This window comes from Cetorhinus maximus, chromosome 1, assembly GCF_964194155.1.
Source record: "Cetorhinus maximus chromosome 1, sCetMax3.hap1.1, whole genome shotgun sequence".
NCBI classification, from domain to species: domain Eukaryota; kingdom Metazoa; phylum Chordata; class Chondrichthyes; order Lamniformes; family Cetorhinidae; genus Cetorhinus; species Cetorhinus maximus.
Genome location: NC_135879.1, coordinates 42,427,880 through 42,445,414, shown reverse-complemented (window position 1 = coordinate 42,445,414; position 17,535 = coordinate 42,427,880). Strand labels below are relative to the sequence as shown.

The 17,535-nt window shown below is 45.5% G+C and overlaps 2 protein-coding genes across 6 annotated transcripts in view; one reads left to right on the top strand and one right to left on the bottom strand.

The window, feature by feature from the left end:
• Positions 1–2,950, bottom strand: part of slc26a1 (solute carrier family 26 member 1) — a 194,998-nt gene extending 192,048 nt beyond the window's left edge. Inside the window, exon 1 of the mRNA XM_078540342.1 lies at positions 2,907–2,950. The gene's annotated coding sequence lies outside the window, so the exon portion shown is untranslated. The remainder of the gene's footprint in view (positions 1–2,906) is intronic.
• The window catches only part of idua (alpha-L-iduronidase), a 377,462-nt gene that overhangs the window by 237,172 nt on the left and 122,755 nt on the right, over positions 1–17,535 (top strand). For 3 of the 5 annotated variants that reach the window (XM_078540394.1, XM_078540367.1, XM_078540402.1), the window contains exon 7: positions 2,032–2,211. The exons of 1 other annotated variant lie outside the window; for it this stretch is intronic. In XM_078540394.1, the coding sequence (XP_078396520.1) occupies positions 2,032–2,211 (180 nt within the window). The remainder of the gene's footprint in view (positions 1–2,031; positions 2,212–17,535) is intronic. One more of the 5 variants, XM_078540376.1, reaches the window with a different exon arrangement.

The window sequence follows — 17,535 nt, the reverse complement described above, 5'->3', positions numbered from 1 at the left end:
CTTCCTTCCCCCCAGACACCATCCGCCCCGAACTCCCTCCTCCCCTCCAGACAGCTTCCCCCCTCTGAACTCCTTTCTCCCTGTGAACTCCTTCCCTGCCCTGAACTCCTTCCCCCTCCGAACTCCTCCCCTCCGAACTCCTTCCCCACTTTGAACTCCTTCCCCCCGCCAAACTCCTTCCTCCCAAACTCTTTCCCCCTCCGATCTCCTTCCCCCCTCTGAACTCCTTCCCCGCTCTGAACTCCTACCCCCTTCCAAACATTCCTCTCCCCTCCAAACTTCCTCCCTTATGCCTTCCTCCCACCTTACACCTACCTCCCCACTTGACTCATTTTCCCCATTACTCCCTCCTGCCCTCGTACTCCCTCCCAACCTCACCCCCCCGACACCATCATCCCCCCTCCCAACCTTACCACTGCCCTGAAGCCTTCGTCCCCCCCATCCCAACCTCTCCCCCCGGTACATCTTCCTCTCCCAGTCAAACCTAGACCTTCCTCTCCCACCGCCCACCACCCCACCCGCCGTCCCCCGGTATGCCTTCCTTTCCCATTCACAGAAAGACCTTTCTCTTCTCTACCTCGCCAACCATTCATAGCAGGCCCAATGTATTAACGAAGAACTCTGGTCTTCCATGAGCTGCTTCACAGCAGGGCTATGTCCATGAGAATCCACCCAGCATGCAATGCTCGTGTTCCTCCAGGGTCCGGTAGCTGTAAGGCTCCAGCATCTTCTTCTCTTCAGATGTCTGCAATCTGAGCAAGGCCCTAAGGCCCTAGAAGTCCTGACTTCTGCACGTCATACTTGTCCAGATGTGTTCTGGGACAGCATGTTTTCCCGCTGGTGTAAGGAAAATAGGGCGTGGGGTGACAATTCCAGTTGGGCCTTACTTTGTATCCCATTACCTGGATGCAAATCGGGTTCATGCCGGCCTCCAGCGGGATTCACGTTCCGCCATGGTGGACACCATCGGGTGATCCCGCTGTGCTTTCACGCCGGCAGGAAACTGATTTCTGTCCATTGCGCCGAACTGTCCCCACCAGACGGCTGTGAAGCCTAGCGCCAATGGGGCCGGAAAATTCCAGCCTCTGTTTCACCTTAAGTTAAAGGAGACAGTTTAAAACGTAATAGTCTTGTAAAGCCCAGTGTTCTGAACAGAATATGAACAGAACCAAGGCACATACTTTTAGAATGCAGATCATAGTAAGATGTGATATATAAAAGAAAGATAAAGTGGTATTTTCCTGGGTCTGAAGCTGGATTGGAATGCCTGGGTGCAGGAAAATCAGAAAATTGGCAGGTCAGAGTGTGTGCCAGTAAAGAAGGCCACTCATGTTCTTATTTCCATGGAATACAAGGTGAGCAGTCAATCGTAACAGCATTGTAGGTATTCCATTTGCATTTATTGCCGAAGATCCATTCAGAATAATGTAGAACTGTAATGCAGTGCAAAGAGATTTGATACTAATGGTATTTCATTTGGGGGAAGCTTGGACTGAATACAATTTATAGAGCTTGGAATGTGTACCATTTCCAAGTTCAGAATACATGGTCTGACTTCAAATAATTGTTTTTTCATCTGTTAACATAAAACCTTTACTGCAATTTTAAACGCATCAAACTAGGTTTAATTCTGCTGAAAGCAGCCTTAACTCTTGGACTTGAGTTTAATGCCAAAAGTGGGGGGATAAAAATGTTAGTTGAATAATGGCACAAGTAGTGTTTTATGGCTTTTAACTGTTTTGTAAGGGAGGTTTAATTCAGGTAGTTTCATTAACTGCCTTGCTCTATATGCATCACTACGTATAGGATATGCTACATCAAGCTTAAATAACAGCGCAGATGAAAGTCCATTGAATTTCTTAGTCAAAAGAAGAATATGTGTATTAAGCATTTGAGAACAATCTCAATATTTGCAGTGTAGTATCTGACAGAGACTGACATAATCTCTTCAGACAAAGATGATCTAGCAGATTTGACATTATGTAAAGTTCTTTCAGAATCATATTTGAAATGGTTTTGCTATTTTGACAGGGTGCAGGCAGTTCTTTCCACATCCTAGAACAAGAATTGGATACAGTTCAACAGATCCAGAAACGTTTTCCTAAATTCCAGTCAATTCCCATTTACAATGATGAGGCTGATCCGCTGGTAGGTTGGTCAATTCCCCAGATTTGGAGAGCGGAAGTAACCTACGCTGCTATGGTTGTTAAGGTAAATAGAAAAGTCCATTTCACAGTTTGCTTCCCAAGGTATACCTCACATAATTCATTTTCTGTTTTCTATGGGCATAGGCATTCTACTTCAATAATTGCTTTCCAAATAGTTTGGCAGTTCACAGACTAATACTGTACCTATCGCAGCAGATTTGATCTGGATTCTATAATCCTACTCATTACAAACTGTGTAAAAATGATGAGCTCTGTCCCTCAGCAATATGCTGATATAATGATGGAATAATATGGGAAACCTTACTGGATGTAATATTTATTTCAGTAGTACATGTTAATGGTTCAACTCCCCTTTGACTGAAGTGCATTCCTGAAAATAGTGTGCCATTTTCAAACAGATTTATAAAAGTTCAATTCCAACCAGAGTTGTGAATGTTGTGGGTACAAAGTAGAATAAATAATTGTCTGTAGTGGCCTAATAAAAGAATCATCAATGCAAGTGTATGCACTTGCAGGTATTAACCCAAATAGCTTTTGTGTTGAGTTTTGTTGATCATTTTTCTGCATGGGAATTACGGTGGAGACATAAATGTATCACATGAAGTTTACTGAAGACCAATGACCTGTACTACAATATTACTTCATACGCTGATATAAAGATGGGAGTGGAGCAGTGGCAGGTTGGGAATTAGGAGTAGCATAAATAGAGCCCGGGGATCGGAGCGCAGCCTTTCCTACCTGGGAGCGGAGCAGAGGCAGGTCGGGAACCGGGAGCATTTCAACTTCTGAAGAAACCGAGTGGGAAAAAACTATTGTGACATCACGGGAAACCAGTAAGTTGATTGGCCAGTGAGTGCTTGGTGTAAGGGACAGTGTGTTAAAAGCCAGCTTAAGATACAGTAGTTAAGGTAGATCTATAAACAACAAGAAGTAAAAATAACTACAATAAAATAGTAAAAATAAAACAATTAAAATAAATACCTAAAACCTGTGTAATTAAGAAACGTGTAAATTTTTGTTGTAATTGTGGGTGGCACTAGCATTTAATAAGCACAGTAAATTGTAGTATACATAGGAATTACTCCAAATTAATTAAGAAAAGAATTAAAATAAATTAGAATATATTAGTAAAGAAAGTACTGTGGTAAACACTTTATATAAAGTTTAAGGTATGCCAGTGCAGCTTGGCCATGTAGAATGTACATCTTGTGGGATGTGAGAAGTCGTGCAGGCATAAAGTGCCCTCAATGACTACATCTGCAGGAAGTGTCACCAGCTGCAGAAACTTGAGATGTGGAGCTTGAGGGCACTTTATGCCTGCACGACTTCTCACATCCCACAAGATGTACATTCTACATGAGCGGCGGCTGTGGTGCATCCCCAAGGCTGAGGATAGCACGTTTAGAGAGGTGGTCACACCACAGCTAAGAAGTACACAGGCAGAGCGGGAATGGGTGACCACCAGAGTATCTAGGAGAAATAGGCAGGTAGTGCAGGAATCCCCTGAGGCTATCTCAGTCTCTAACCTCTTTTCCATTTTCAATACTGGCGATCGAGATGGTTCCTCAGAGGACTGTAGCAAGAGCGAAGTTTGTGGCACCACAGGTGGCTCTGCTGCAGAGGAGGGAGGAAGAAGAGAGGAAGTGCCATAGCAGTAGGGGATTCCATAGTTAGGGGATCAAACAGGTGTTTTGGTGGCCGTAAACGTTACTCCAGGATGGTATTTTGCCTCCTTGGTGCTAGGGTCAAGGATGTCACAGAGCAGATGCAGGACATTCTTTTGGGGGAGGGTGAACAGCCAGAGGTCGTGGTCTGCATTGGGACCAATGACATAGTTAGGAGAAGGGATGAGGTCCTGAAAGGTTGTACAGAGTTAGGAAGGGAATTAAAAAGCAAGACCTCAAGAGCAGTAATCTCAGGATCACTCCCAGTGCCACATGCTAATGAGCATAAGAATAGGAAGAATGAGCAGTTCAACACGTGGCTGGAGAAATGGAGTAGGAAGGGGGGGCTTTAGATTTCTGATGCATTGGGATCAGTTCAGGGGAAGGTGGGAGCTGTACAAGAAGGACGGGTTACACCTCAACAGGACTGGGACAAATGTCCTCGCAGGGACGTTTGCTAGTGCTGTTGGGTTTAAACTAGATTGGCAGGGGGATGGGAACATGAGATGATATTCGGAGTGCAGAGGAGAAAAACTGACAGTGAGACGTAGTGAAGTATCAGCTGATAACGAGGATATATCAGAGAGTTGTATCAAGGTAGATAGAATACTTGGAGAGTTTGATAGAATTAGAGTTGGCAATATTAAGTCTTTTGATGGGGCCAGAATAAGGAGAAAAGTAAAAATGCCTAAATCAGAGCTAATGTGCATATATTTGAATGCATGGAGTGTGGTTAATATGATTGGTGAACTGCAGGCACAGGTTGACAAATGGAATTATGATATTATTGTTATAACAGAAACCTAGCTCAAACTGAGCAATAAATATTCCTGGGTACAAGGTGTTTAGGAGAGACAAGAAGGGAAGAAAAGGGTGGGGAGTGGCAATATTGATTGAAGACAGCACTACAGTATTGGAGTAAGAGGGTGTTCCAGAGAAGTCAAGGACAGAATCTCTCTGGACAGAGGTAAGGAATGAAAAAGGTGTAATAACATTGATTGGAGTAGTATGTAGTTCACCAACTAGTGGAAGGGATGTGGAGAAATAAATTTGCAAAGAATTATATGGGGGACTTCAATTATCCTAATATAGACTGGGATAGGAATAGTACAAAGAGACAACAGGGGTGACAGTTCCTGGAATGTGTTCAAGATAATTTTCTGCAGCAGTATGTTTCTGGTCCAACGAGAGGACATGCACTTTTGAACCTGGTTCTGGGGAATGAGCTGGCCCAATTGGATCATATATCAGTGGGAGAGCCTCTTGGGACAGTGACCATTGTATCATAAGGTTTAGGTTAACCATGGAAAAGGACAGGGAACAATCCGGAGCAGGGATAATTAATTGGGGGAAAGCCAACTTCGGTGGGAGGAGAATACATCTGAGTTGAGTGAGTTGGAATCAAATGTTGGTAGAAAAGATGGTGGCTGAACAATGGGCCACCTTCAAAGAAGAAGTGTTGCAGGCAATGTCAAGATATTTTTCCTTGAAGGGGAAAGGTAGGACAAATAAATCCAGAGCACCTTGGATGTCAAGAGAGATAGAGGTAAAGATGAAAAGGAAGAAGTGCGCATATGACAGATGTCAGGTTGAAAATACAATGGAGAATCAGGCTGCATGTAGAAGGACCAGAGGGGAAGTGAAGAAGCTAATTAGAAAAGCAAGGAGAGAGCATGAAAAGAGGCTGGCAGCAAACATAGAAGAGAATCCCAAGGTCTTCTATAAGCATGTAAATAATAAAATGGTGGTAAAAGAAAGAGTAGGGCCAATTAGGGTCAAAAGGGGGACCTGCATGTGGAGGCTGGAGAAATAGTGCAGATGTTGAACTAGTACTTTGCATCTGTCTTTACAAAGAAAGAGGATCCTACCCAGGCCGAGGTGAGAGAGAAGGTAACTGGTACACTAGAAGAACTTACAATTGAGAGGAAGGAGGTGTTGGAAAGAGCTGTCTTTACTTAAAATAGATAATGTACCAGGACCGGATGAGATGCATCCAAGGGTACTGAGGGAAGTGAGAGTGGAAATTTCAGGGGCATTAGTGATAATCTTTCAGTCTTCCTTAGACACAGGGGAGGTGCCAGAGGACTGGAGAATTGCAAATGTTAAACCCTTGTTCAAAAATGGGTGCAAGGATAAAGCTGGCAACTACAGACCAGTCAGTTTGACCTCAGTGTTAGGGAAACTTCTAGAAACTATAGTATAGGATAAAATCAGTAGTCACTTAGACAAATACAGGATAATTAAGGAAAGCCAGCATGGATTCATTAAGGGAAAATCATGTTTAACTGACTTGCTAGAATGTTTTGTGGTAACAGAGAAGGCTGATAAGGGAAACGCTGTTGATGTGGTGTATATGAATTTTCAAAAGGCATTTGATACAGTGCCACATAACAGACTTGTGAGCAAAATTCTAGGTCATGGAATAAAAGGGAAAGTAGGCACTTGGATAAGAAATTGACTGAGTGACAGGAAACAGAGAGTAGTGATAAGTGGTTGTTTTTAGATTGGAGGAAGATTTGCAGTAAAGTTCCCCAGGGGTCAATGCTGGGGAACTTTGTTCTTCCTTGTTCCTCCTGATATATATTAATAGGGGAGGCGATGGCATAGTGGCATTGTCGCTGGACTAGTAATCCCGAGACCCAGGTAATGCTCTGAGGACCTGGATTTGAATCCTGCCATGGCAGATGGTGGAATTTGAATTCAATAAAAATCTTGAATTAGAAGTCTAATGATGACTATGAAAATATTGTCGATTGTTGTAAAAACCCATCTGGTTCACTAATGTCCTTTAGGGGAAGATTCTGCTGTCCTTACCTGGTTTGGCCTACATGTGACTCCAGACCCACAGCAATGTGGTTGACTTTTAAATGCCGTGAACTAGGGATGGGTATTAAATGCTGCCTGGCCAGCGACACCTACATCCCATGACCAAATAAAAAAAGATTAATGACAAAGACTGGTGGGCAGGATTTCAAAGTTTTCAGATGGTATGAAGATTGGAAATGTTGTCAGCTGTGATGGGGATAGTCTTGAACTTCAAAAGGACATAGACATGTTGGTTGATTGGGCAGACAAGTGGCAGATGAAGTTCAATGCAGAGAAGTGCGAGGTGATTCATTTTGGCAGGAAAAATAAGGTGAGACAGTATAAAATAAAGGGACAGCCTCTGAAGGAGGTGCAGGAACAGAGAGACCTTGGTGTATACGTATATAGGTCATTGAAGATGGCAGGGCATGTTGAAAGAGCAGTTAATAAAGCATATAGTATCTTAGGCTTTATTAATAGGGGCACTGAGTACAAGAGTAAGAATGTCATGTTGAACTTGTATAAGACACCAGTACTCCTCATCTGGAGTACTGCGTCCAGTTCTGGGTGCCATACTTGAGGAAGGATGTGAAGGCATTGGAGAGGGCACCGAGGAGATTCACAAGAATGATTCCAGAGATAAAGAACTATAACTATGAGGATAGATTGAAGAGGTTGGGAGTCTTTTCCTTGGAGAAAGGAAGGCTGAGAGGAGACTTGATAGAGATATCCAAGATCCTGAGAGACATGGACAGGGTCAGTAGTGATAAACTGTTCCCACTCAAGAGAACATCAAGAACTAGAGGACACAGATTCAAAATAATTGGCAAAAGGAGTAAATGTGATATGAGAAAAAAAAATTTCACCCAGAGGGTGGTTGAAGTCTGAAACAAGCTTCCTGAAAGGGTGGTGGAGGCAGGTTCGATCGAGGTCTTCAAAAGGGAATTGGATCGCTACCTGAAAAGAGACAATGTGCAAGGTTATGGGAATAAGGCAGGGGAGTGGGACTACGTGGAATTCTCTTTTAGAGAGCCAGTTCAGACTTGATGAGCCAAATGGCCTCCTTCTGCATTGTAAAGATACTGTGAGACTGTGATACTTGTATGTAATGGTGTGAACTTTCAAAAGCTGGTTCCAAAGCTGGTAATTCTCTACTGAACACATCTCATTTGTGATTCAATCCATTGCCATTGGATCTGGCTAACTAAGTAACTTTTTAAAAATTCATTTTACAGGATGTGGGCTTCGCTGGCTAGGCGAGCATTTATTGCCCATCCCTAATTGCCCTTCAGAAGGTGGTGCTGAGCTGCCATTTTGAACTGCTGCAGTTCCTGTGGTGTAAGTACACCTACAGGGCTGTTACGGAGGGAGTTCCAAGATTTTGACCCAGCGACAGTGAAGGAACGGCATTTATTTCCAAGTCAGGATGGTGAGTGACTTGGCGGTGAATTTCCAGGTGGTGGTGTTCCCAGGTATCTGCTGCCCTTGTCCTTCTAGATGGCAGCGGTTGTGGGTTTGGATGGTGCTGCCTAAGGAGCCTTGGTGAGTTGCTGCAGTGCATCTTGTAGATGGTACACACTGCTGCCACTAGTCGTCTGTGGTGGCCAGAATGAATGTTTGTGGAAGGTGTGCCAATCAAGCGGGCTGCTTTATCCTGAATAGTGTCAAGCTTCTTAAGCGTTGTTGGCACTTGCCTCATCCAGGCAAGTGGAGAGTATTCCATCACATTCCTGACTTCTGCCTTGTAGATGGTGGACAGGCTTTGGGGAGTCAGGAGGGGAGTTACACATCACAGGATTCCTAGCCTCTGACCTGCTCTTGTAGCCATAATATTTATATGGGTAGTCCAGTTCAGCTTCTGGTCAAAGGTAACCCCCAGGATGATGATAGTGGGAGATTCAGCATTGGTAATGCCATTGAACATCAAGTGGCAACGGTTAGATTCTCTCTTATTGGACATGGCCATTGCCTGGCATTGTGTGGCGGAATGTTACTTGCCACTTGTCAGCCCAAGCCCGGATATTGTCAAGGTCTTCCTGCATTTGGACATGGATTGCTTCAGTATCTGAGGAGTCGTGAATGGTGCTGAACATTGTGCAATCATCAGTGAACATCCCCTGGCCTTATGATGGAAGGAAGGTCATTGAAAAAACAGCTGAAATGGTTGGGTCTCGGACACTGCCCTGAGGAACTCCTGCAGTGATGTCCTGGAACTGAGATGACTGACATCCAACAATCACAACCATCTTCCTTTGTGCTCGGTATGACTCCAAACAGCAGAGAGTTTTCCCCCTTATTCCCATTGACTCCAGTTTTGCTAGGGCTCCTTGATGCCACACTTGGTCAAATGCTGCTTTGATGTCAAGGGCAGTCATTTTCACGTCAACCTCTGGAGTTCAGCTCTTTTGTCCATGTTTGAACCAAGGCTGTAATGAGGCCAGAAGCTGAGTGACCCTGGCGGAACCCAAACTGAGAATCCTTAGCAGGTTATTGCTAAGCAAGTGCTGCTTGATAGCACTATTGAAGATCCATTTCCATCACTTTACTGGTGATCGAGAGCACACTGATGGGGTGGTAATAGGCTGCGTTGGATTTGTCCTGCTTTTTGTGTACAGGACATACCTGGGCAATTTTCCACATTGCCGGGTAGATGCCAGTATTGTAGCTGTACCGGAACAGCTTGGCTAGGTCACGACAAGTTCTAGAGCACAAGTTTTCAGTACTAATGCCGGAATATTGTCAGGGCCCATAGCTTTTGCAGTATCCAGTGTCTTCAGCCCTTTCTTGAAATCACGTAGAATGAATTGAATTGGCAGAAGACTGGCATCTGTGATGCTGGAGAGCTCTGGAGGAGGCCGAGATAGATCATCCACTCAGCACTTCTGGCTGAAGATTGTTGCGAATGCTTCAGCCTTATCTTTTGCACTGCTGTGCTGGGCTCCTCCATCAATGAGAATGGAGATATTTGTGGTGTCTTCTCCTACACTGAGTTGTTTAATTGTCCACCACCATTCACAATTGGATGTGGCAGGACTGCAGAGCTTAGATCTGATGTGTTGGTTGTGGAGTCACTTAACTCTGTCTATCACTTGCTACTTATGCTGTTTGGCACGCAAGTAATCCTGTGTTATCGCTTCACCAGGTTGACACCTCATTTTTAGGTATGCCTGGTGCTGCTCCTGGCATGCCCTCTTGCATTCTTCATTGAACCAGGGTTGTTCCTCTGTGTTGGTGGTGATGGTAGAGTGGGGGATATGCCAGGCCATGAGGTTACAGATTGTGGTTGAGTACAATTCTGTTATTGCTGATGGCCCACAGCACCTCATGGATGCCCATTCTTGAGTTGCTACATCTGTTTGAAATCTAACCCATTTCGCGCGGTGGTAGTGCCACACAACGCGATGGAGGGTATCCTCAATGTGAAGATGGGACTTCATCTCCATAAGATCTGTGTGATGGTCACTTCTACCGATACTGTAATTGACAGATGCATCTGCGGCAGGCAGGTTGGAGAGGATGAGATGAAGTATGTTTTTCCCTCTTGTTGGTTCACTCACCACCAGCTGATGACCTCGTCTAGCAGCTGTGTGTTTTAGGATTCGGCCAACTTGGTCTGTGGTGGTGCTACTGAGCCACTCTTGGTGGTGGACGTTGAAGTCCCCCACCCGGAGTACATTCTGCACCCTTGCCATCCTCAGTGCTTCCTCCAAGTGGTGTTTAACATGGAGGAGTAGGTTTCATCGTCTGAAGCGGGGGGCGGTAGGTGGTAATCAGCAGGAGGTTTCCTTGTCCATATTTGACCTGATGCCATGAGACTTCATGGGGTCCAGAGTTGATCTTGAGGACTCCCAGGGCAATTCCCTCCCAACTGTTTGCACTGGAGTGCTGTCTTGGGCTGCATTTGTGTGCTTCAGTTGGAGTTTGATGAGTGAGGGAGTTTTACGGGTTAATTTAATTTAAGGGTTAATTTCTATCAACAGCCTTGTCCTTCTTTAATTAAGTAATTAACTAAAGGTTGCTCTTTGGGCTGGGAGAAGTTGAATTTTAGTCCAGCTTTAAAACAGGGCTCATTCAGGCTCTGCTTGCAGCTAGTTAATTGGATAACTGGCTTAAACAGGTTTTCAGAAGCTAGATTCAGGGAACATAAAAGCAGGCCATCTATAGTGCTGCCTTGTCTGCACTGAATGCTGTCTTGGTTCGCATTTGAGTGCTTCAGTTGGCTTTTGGTGAGTGAGGGAGTTTGGTGAAGAGGGAAGGAGGTGATCCTTTCATTTTCCATCTTTCCTCAGGAAGAAGAGCAGCAGCCTTGTTAAGTAGGAGTTGGCCAGTATTTCTACTGTCCTTAATATTCTCTAAACCAGAGGAAGTAAAAGTAAAGGGAGTAATTTAAAGGTAAGTCATGGCAGGGCAGCTCAGTCATGCAGAATGTTCCTCCTGTGCAATGTGGGAAGTCCCCAGGGACACTTCCAGTGTCCACGGTGACAACGTTTGCAAGAAGTGTCTCCAGCTGCAGCTACTTGAAATCCGTGTTTCGAAGCAACTGGAGTCACTGTGAAGCATCCATAGGGCTGAGATCTTCGTGGGTAGCATGTACAGTGAGGCGGTCACACCGCAGGTAAAGGGTGCACAGGGAGAAAGAGACTGGGTGACCGCCACACAGCGTAAAGGCACTAGGTAGGTAGTGCAGGAGTCCCCTAGGTTAATCTCCCTCTCTCTGGGGGAGATGGTTTCTCAGGGGAATGCAGCGAGAGGCAAGTCTGTGGCACCACAAGTGGCTCAGTTGCACGGGGGGGGACAAAAAAAGAATGGGAGAGCAATAGTGATAGGGGATTCTATCGTAAGGAGAACAGATAGACATTTCTGCAGCCGCAGACACGACACCAGGATGGTGCTAGGGTCAACGATGTCACTGAGCAGCTGCAGGACATTCTGAAGGGGAAGCTGAACAGCCAAAGTTCATATCAGCACCAACGACATAGGTAAAAAGAGGGATGAGGCCCTGCAAGCAGAATATAGGGAGCTAGGAAATAAATTAAAGAGCAGGGCTTCAAAGGTAGTAATCTCAGGATTACTCCCACTGCCACGAGGTAGCGAGATCAGGAATAGGAGAATAGACCGGATGAATACATGGCTGGAGTGATGGTGTAAGAGGGAGGGATTTAGATTCCTGAGGCATTGGGACCAATTCTGGGGAAGATAGGACTTGTACAAGCTGGATGGTTTGCACCCCAGCAGGACTGGGACCAATATCCTTGCAGGAGTATTCGCTAGTACTGTGGGAGAGGGTTTAAACTGGAGTGGCATGGGGATGGGAATATTAGTGGGAAGTCACCAGAGGGGGAAACAAAGATAGAAATGAAAGACAGAAAAATAAAAAGCAAAAGTGGACGGGAGAGGAAACAGAGACTAGCAACAAATAGGGCCATAGTACAAAAAAAATGTGTAAAAAGACAAGTCTAAGGGCACTGTATCTGAATGCATGGAGCAAGCGTAATGAGGTACATGAATTAACAGCACAAATAGGTTCACGAGGAGGTTCACGAGAATGATCCCAAGAATGAAAGGCTTAACATATGAGGAACGTTTGAGAACACTAGGTCTATACTCGATGGAGTTTAGAAGGATGAGGGGGGATCTGACTGAAACTTACAGAATACTGAAAGGCCTGGATAGAGTGGACGTGGGGAAGATGTTTCCATTAGTAGGAGAGACTAGGACCCGAGGGCACAGGCTCAGAGAAAAGGGAAGACCTTTTAGAACAGTGATGAGGAGAAACTTCTTTAGCCAGAGAGTGGTGAATCTATGGAATTCATTGCCACAGAAGGCTGTGGAGGCCAGGTCATTGAGTGTATTTAAGACCAAGATGGATAGGATCTTGATTGGTAAGGGGTTCAAAGATTACGGGGAGAAGGCGGGAGAATGGGGTTGAGAAACTTATCAGCCATGATTGAATGGCGGAGCAGACTCGATGGGCCGAAGGGCCTAATTTCTGCTCCTATGTCTTGTGGTCTTATGGTAAATAGATATAAACAGGTATGATATGATTGCGATTACAGAGACATGGCTGCAGGGTGACCAAGGCTGGGAATGAAATATCCAAGGGTATTCAATATTTAGGAAAGACAGGCAAAAGGAAAAGGAGGTGGTGTGGCATTATTAGTTAAGGATGACATCAGTGCAATAGTGAGATAGGATATTGGCTCAGAAAATCTAGATGTAGAATCAGTCTGGGTGGAGCTAAGAAGCAACAAAGGGCGGAAAACATTAGTGGGAGTTGTCTATAGGCCTCTGAACAGTAATGATAAGGTAGGGGATGGCATTAAACAGGAAATTAACATGTAACATGGGTGCTACAGTAATCATGGGTGACTTTAATCTACATATAGACTGGGCAAACCAAATTAGCAATAATACTGTGACGGATGAATTCCTGGAGTGTGTGAGAGATGTTTTTTTAGTCCATTACGTCGAAGATCCAACTAGGGAACAGGCTATCCTAGATTTGGTTTTGTGCAATGAGAAAGGTTTAATTAATAATCTTGTGCAGAGTTCTTTAGAGAACAGTGACCATAACATGTTGGAATTCTTCCTTACTTTCACTTAGAAAGTGAAGTAGTCCAATCCGAAACTAGGGTCCTAAATCTAAACAAAGGAAACTACAAAGATATGAGGCGTGAGTTGAATAAGGTAGATAGGGGAACTTCATTAAAAGGCATAATGGTGGATAGGCAATGGCTGATATTTAAGGAATGAATCTATGCATTGCAACAGTTATATATTCCTTTCTGGCACAAAAACACAACAGGAAAAGTGGCTCAACTATGGCTAACAAAAGAAATTAAGGATAGTATTAGACCCATAGAGGAGACATCTAAAATTGCTAGAAAAAGTAGTAAGCCTGAGGATGGCAAGCAGTTTAGAATTCAGCAAAGGAGGACCAAGAGATTGATTAAGAGGTGAAAAATAGAGTATGAGAATAAACTTGCAAGGAATATAAAAGCAGACTGTAAAAGCTTCTGTAAGTATGTAAAGAGAAAAAGATTGGTGAAGACAAATGTAGGTCCCTCACTGTCCAAAACGGGAGAACTTATAATAGAAAATAAGGAAGTAGCAGAGCAATTAAACAACTACTTTAGTTCTGTCTTCACAGAGGAAGACACAAATAACTTCCCAGAAAGGCTAGAGAATTGAGGGTCTAGTGAGAAGGAGGAATTGTAGGAAATTAGTATTACTAAAAAAAAAAGTGCTGGAGAAATTAATGGGAAGAATTTTCCCCCAATTGGGGGTGCACTGCCATTTTTCGTGGGCGGGCCAATTAAGGCCCGCCCAGCGTGACATCCGCCAGGAAGTGCTACGCGCTCGATGTGCGGATGGGAGGGATTTCCTAAGCCGGGGGTGCGCTCTTTCGCGCATGCGCGTGAAAGAGCGCACTGATCTCCCTGAGGCTAAGTGCTGCCTCAGGGAGATTGGCGCCAAATTCAAAAATGGTCAATGCAGAAAAATAAAATTTCCCTGACATGTCCCCTCATGTGACACTGTCACATGAGTTGGGACATGTTCATCACTTTTATTCAAACTTTTATTACGTTTTTAAAAACCTACATGAAACCTCATCCAGCCCGTGGATGAGGTTTCTTGCTTTTTCTGAAGCCCGCCAGGGCTCCCGACCTGCCTGTCAACCTTAAGGTTGGACAGACAGGTCCATTAGCTAGTTGAATTAGTTTTTAAATGGCCTCAATTGGCCGTTGACAGGTCGGCGGGTGCACAGCTGATTTGACTGTGCCCCCGCCGACCTGAAAATTGAAATGGCGCAGGGTGACGTGAGGAGTTCCGCCCAACGTCATCCTGCATCATTTTATGCATCGGCGAGTAGGCCCCGCCAACCTCAACATCCTGGCCAATGGGACTGAAAGCCAATAAATCCCCAGGGCCTGATAATCTACATCCCAGGTACTAAAGGAGGTGGCCATGGAAATAGTGGATGCGTTGGTTGTCATCTTCCAAAATTCTATGGATTCTGGAACAGTCCTGGAAGATTGGAGAGTGGCAAATGTAACCTCACTATTTAAAAAAAGGAGGGAGGGGAAAAAACAAGGAATTACAGACCGGATAGCCTAACATCAGTGGTGGGGAAAATGCTAGAGCCTATTATAAAGGATGTGATAACAGGACACTTCGAAAATATCAATGGGATTAGACAAAGTCAACATGGATTTATGAAAGGGAAATCATGTTTGACAAACCTACAGGAGTACCTACAGACATAACTAGCAGAATAGATAAAGTGTATTTGGATTTTCAGAAAGCTTTTGATGAAGTCTCACATGAAAGATTAGTGTGCAAAATTAAAGCACATGGGATTGGGGGTAATATATTGGCATGGATTGAGAATTGGTTAGCAGACAGGAAACAGAGCAGGAATAAATGGGTCTTTTTCGGATTGGCAGGTGGTGACTATTGGGGTACAACAGGGATCAGTGCTTGGGCCCCAGTTATTCACAATATATATCAATGATTTGGATGAGGGAACCAAATGTAATATTTCCACGTTTGCTGACAACACAAAACTAGGTGGGAATGTGAGTGGTGAGGAGGATGTTAAGAGGCTTCAAGGCGATTTAGACAAGTTGAGTTAGTTGGCAAATACATGGCAGATGCAGTATAATGTGGATAAATGTAAAGTTATCCACTTTGGTAGGAAAAACAGAATGCAGAATATTATTTAAATGGATAGATTGGGAAATGTTGATGTACAAAGGGACCTGGGTGTCCTTGTACACCAATCACTGAAAGCAAGCATGCAGGTGCAGCAAGCAGTTAAGAAGGCAAATGGTATATTGGCCTTCATTGCAAGAGGACTTAAGTACAAGAGTAGGGATGTCTTACTGCAGCTGCACAGGGCCTGTGGTGAGACCACACCTGGAGTATTGTCTGCAGTTTTGGTCTCCTTACCTAAGAAAGAATATGCTTGCCATAGAGGGAGTGCAGCGAAGGTTCACCAGACTGATTCCTGGATTGTCATATAAGGAGAAATTGGGTTGACTAGGCCTGTATTCACTGGAGTTTAGAAGAACGAGAGGGGATCTCATTGAAACATATAGAATTCTGATAGGGATGGACAGACTGGATGCAGGGATGATGTTTCCTCTGGCAGGGGTTCTAGAACAAGGGGTCACAACCTCACAATATGTGGCAGGCCAATTAGGACTGAGATGAGGAGAAACTTCTTCTCTCAGAGGGTGGTGAACCTATGGGGGAGAATTTTCAGCATGTTGGGCAGGCCGGTTGGGAGCGGGCGCGGTTGGGCGCTGAGCCGATTACTGCTGGTTCCCGAGAGCGCTCTCGGAGAGCAGGCCAGGCAGGAGGGCAGGTCGGCAGGGCACTGTGCCCCTCGATTCTCGGATTAGTGCCTTGCTGCCCTCCTCAAGGAGGTGGCAGCATGGTGTGAAATCATCGTGCCAAAGGAAGGGAGGAGGAGGCCATCCCACATTACGAAACGTGCCTGGGAGGAGGTGGCAGAAAGGGTCAGTGCACATGATGTGGTGCAATGCACCTGGGTTTAGTGCCGCAAGCGCTTCAATGGCCTCTTGCGATCGGAAATGGTGAGGATCGTGTTGGCGTGGGTCACTTAACACAGCAGCTAGGTGTCCCCCCCCCACCCCAGGTCCCCCCAACTCTGAATGTATTTACTGCATTGAATCATTCACAGCATGTGGCCTTCACTGGGTGAGCCAGCATTTATTGCCCATGCCGAGTTCACCTGAGAGGGTGGTGCTGAGCTGCCTTCTCTCTACCACAGCCCTTGTGGAAGCGTGGCTCCTATTGTACCGCTGCTCGGCCTCTGTTCTTGGATGGTGGAGGGGCATCATGACCAACCTCTTGAGGGGATAGCTCTTTTCACCCTGCAGCCATCCATTCAGTCGGGCTGGAGCACTGAACAGTCTCAGCACCTGGGAGCGTCTGAGGATAAATGTGTCATGGGAGCTGCCTGGGTACCTTGCACAGACTTGCAGAATCAGCCTCCTGTGATCACACACTATCTGCACATTCATGGAGTGGAATCCCTTCCTGTTGACGAAGGCACCCAGCTCACCCGCTGGCGCCTTGATGGCCACATGTGTGCAGTCGATTGCACCCTGGACACGGGGAAACCCAGCAATTGCTACAAAGCCTCTGGCTTGCTCAGCCTGGCTGGCCTCGTCCTAGCGGTAGTGAATGAAAGTCAATGTACGCCTGAACAGAGTGTCTGTCACCAGCTTGACACAAGTGTGGACAGCTGATTGGGAGACTCCGCAAAGATCACCCACCGACCCCTGGAAAGAGCCGGAGGCATAGAAGTTGAGGGCAGCCGTGACCTTCAATGCCACTGGCATGCGGTGCCCACCCACACAGTTGGAGCTGATCTCGGGCCTATCATCTGACAAATGGAAGTCTCTGTCTCCCTTGAGAGACAGAGCCTCCTTCGGCACTGCACCTCAGACATATTGAGCTGCATCGCCGCCTGTAAACCCTGGCAGCAGGATAGTGGCATCTTCTGCAGCCCCTTCCCCTTTGTACTTCCTGTTAGCCCTGCGCCCCTTGTGCCTGCGCCTGTCTTCCCAAAGGTGGTTCCCCTGGAGACTGAATATGGACTCCTGGCCTCCTCCACCTTCTGGCCCTCTCTTCCTCCTCAGAGGAGGTGCCTCCAGTGGAGAGCATAGCTCCCATTCACAGGGTAAGGAAAGGCTGCCTGAAACCTGCAAGGCCCCAAGAATGATGTTTACCCCAGAGTCCTGACCTGAAGCCTGTTATTCCTGTACAAGCAGCACTGAAGAGATTTGAAGTTCTGTTCATACAAGCAAGTAGCAGTAAGTTTAAAAAGTAAATGTCTAACAAATAGCACTCGCGAGCCCACTCAC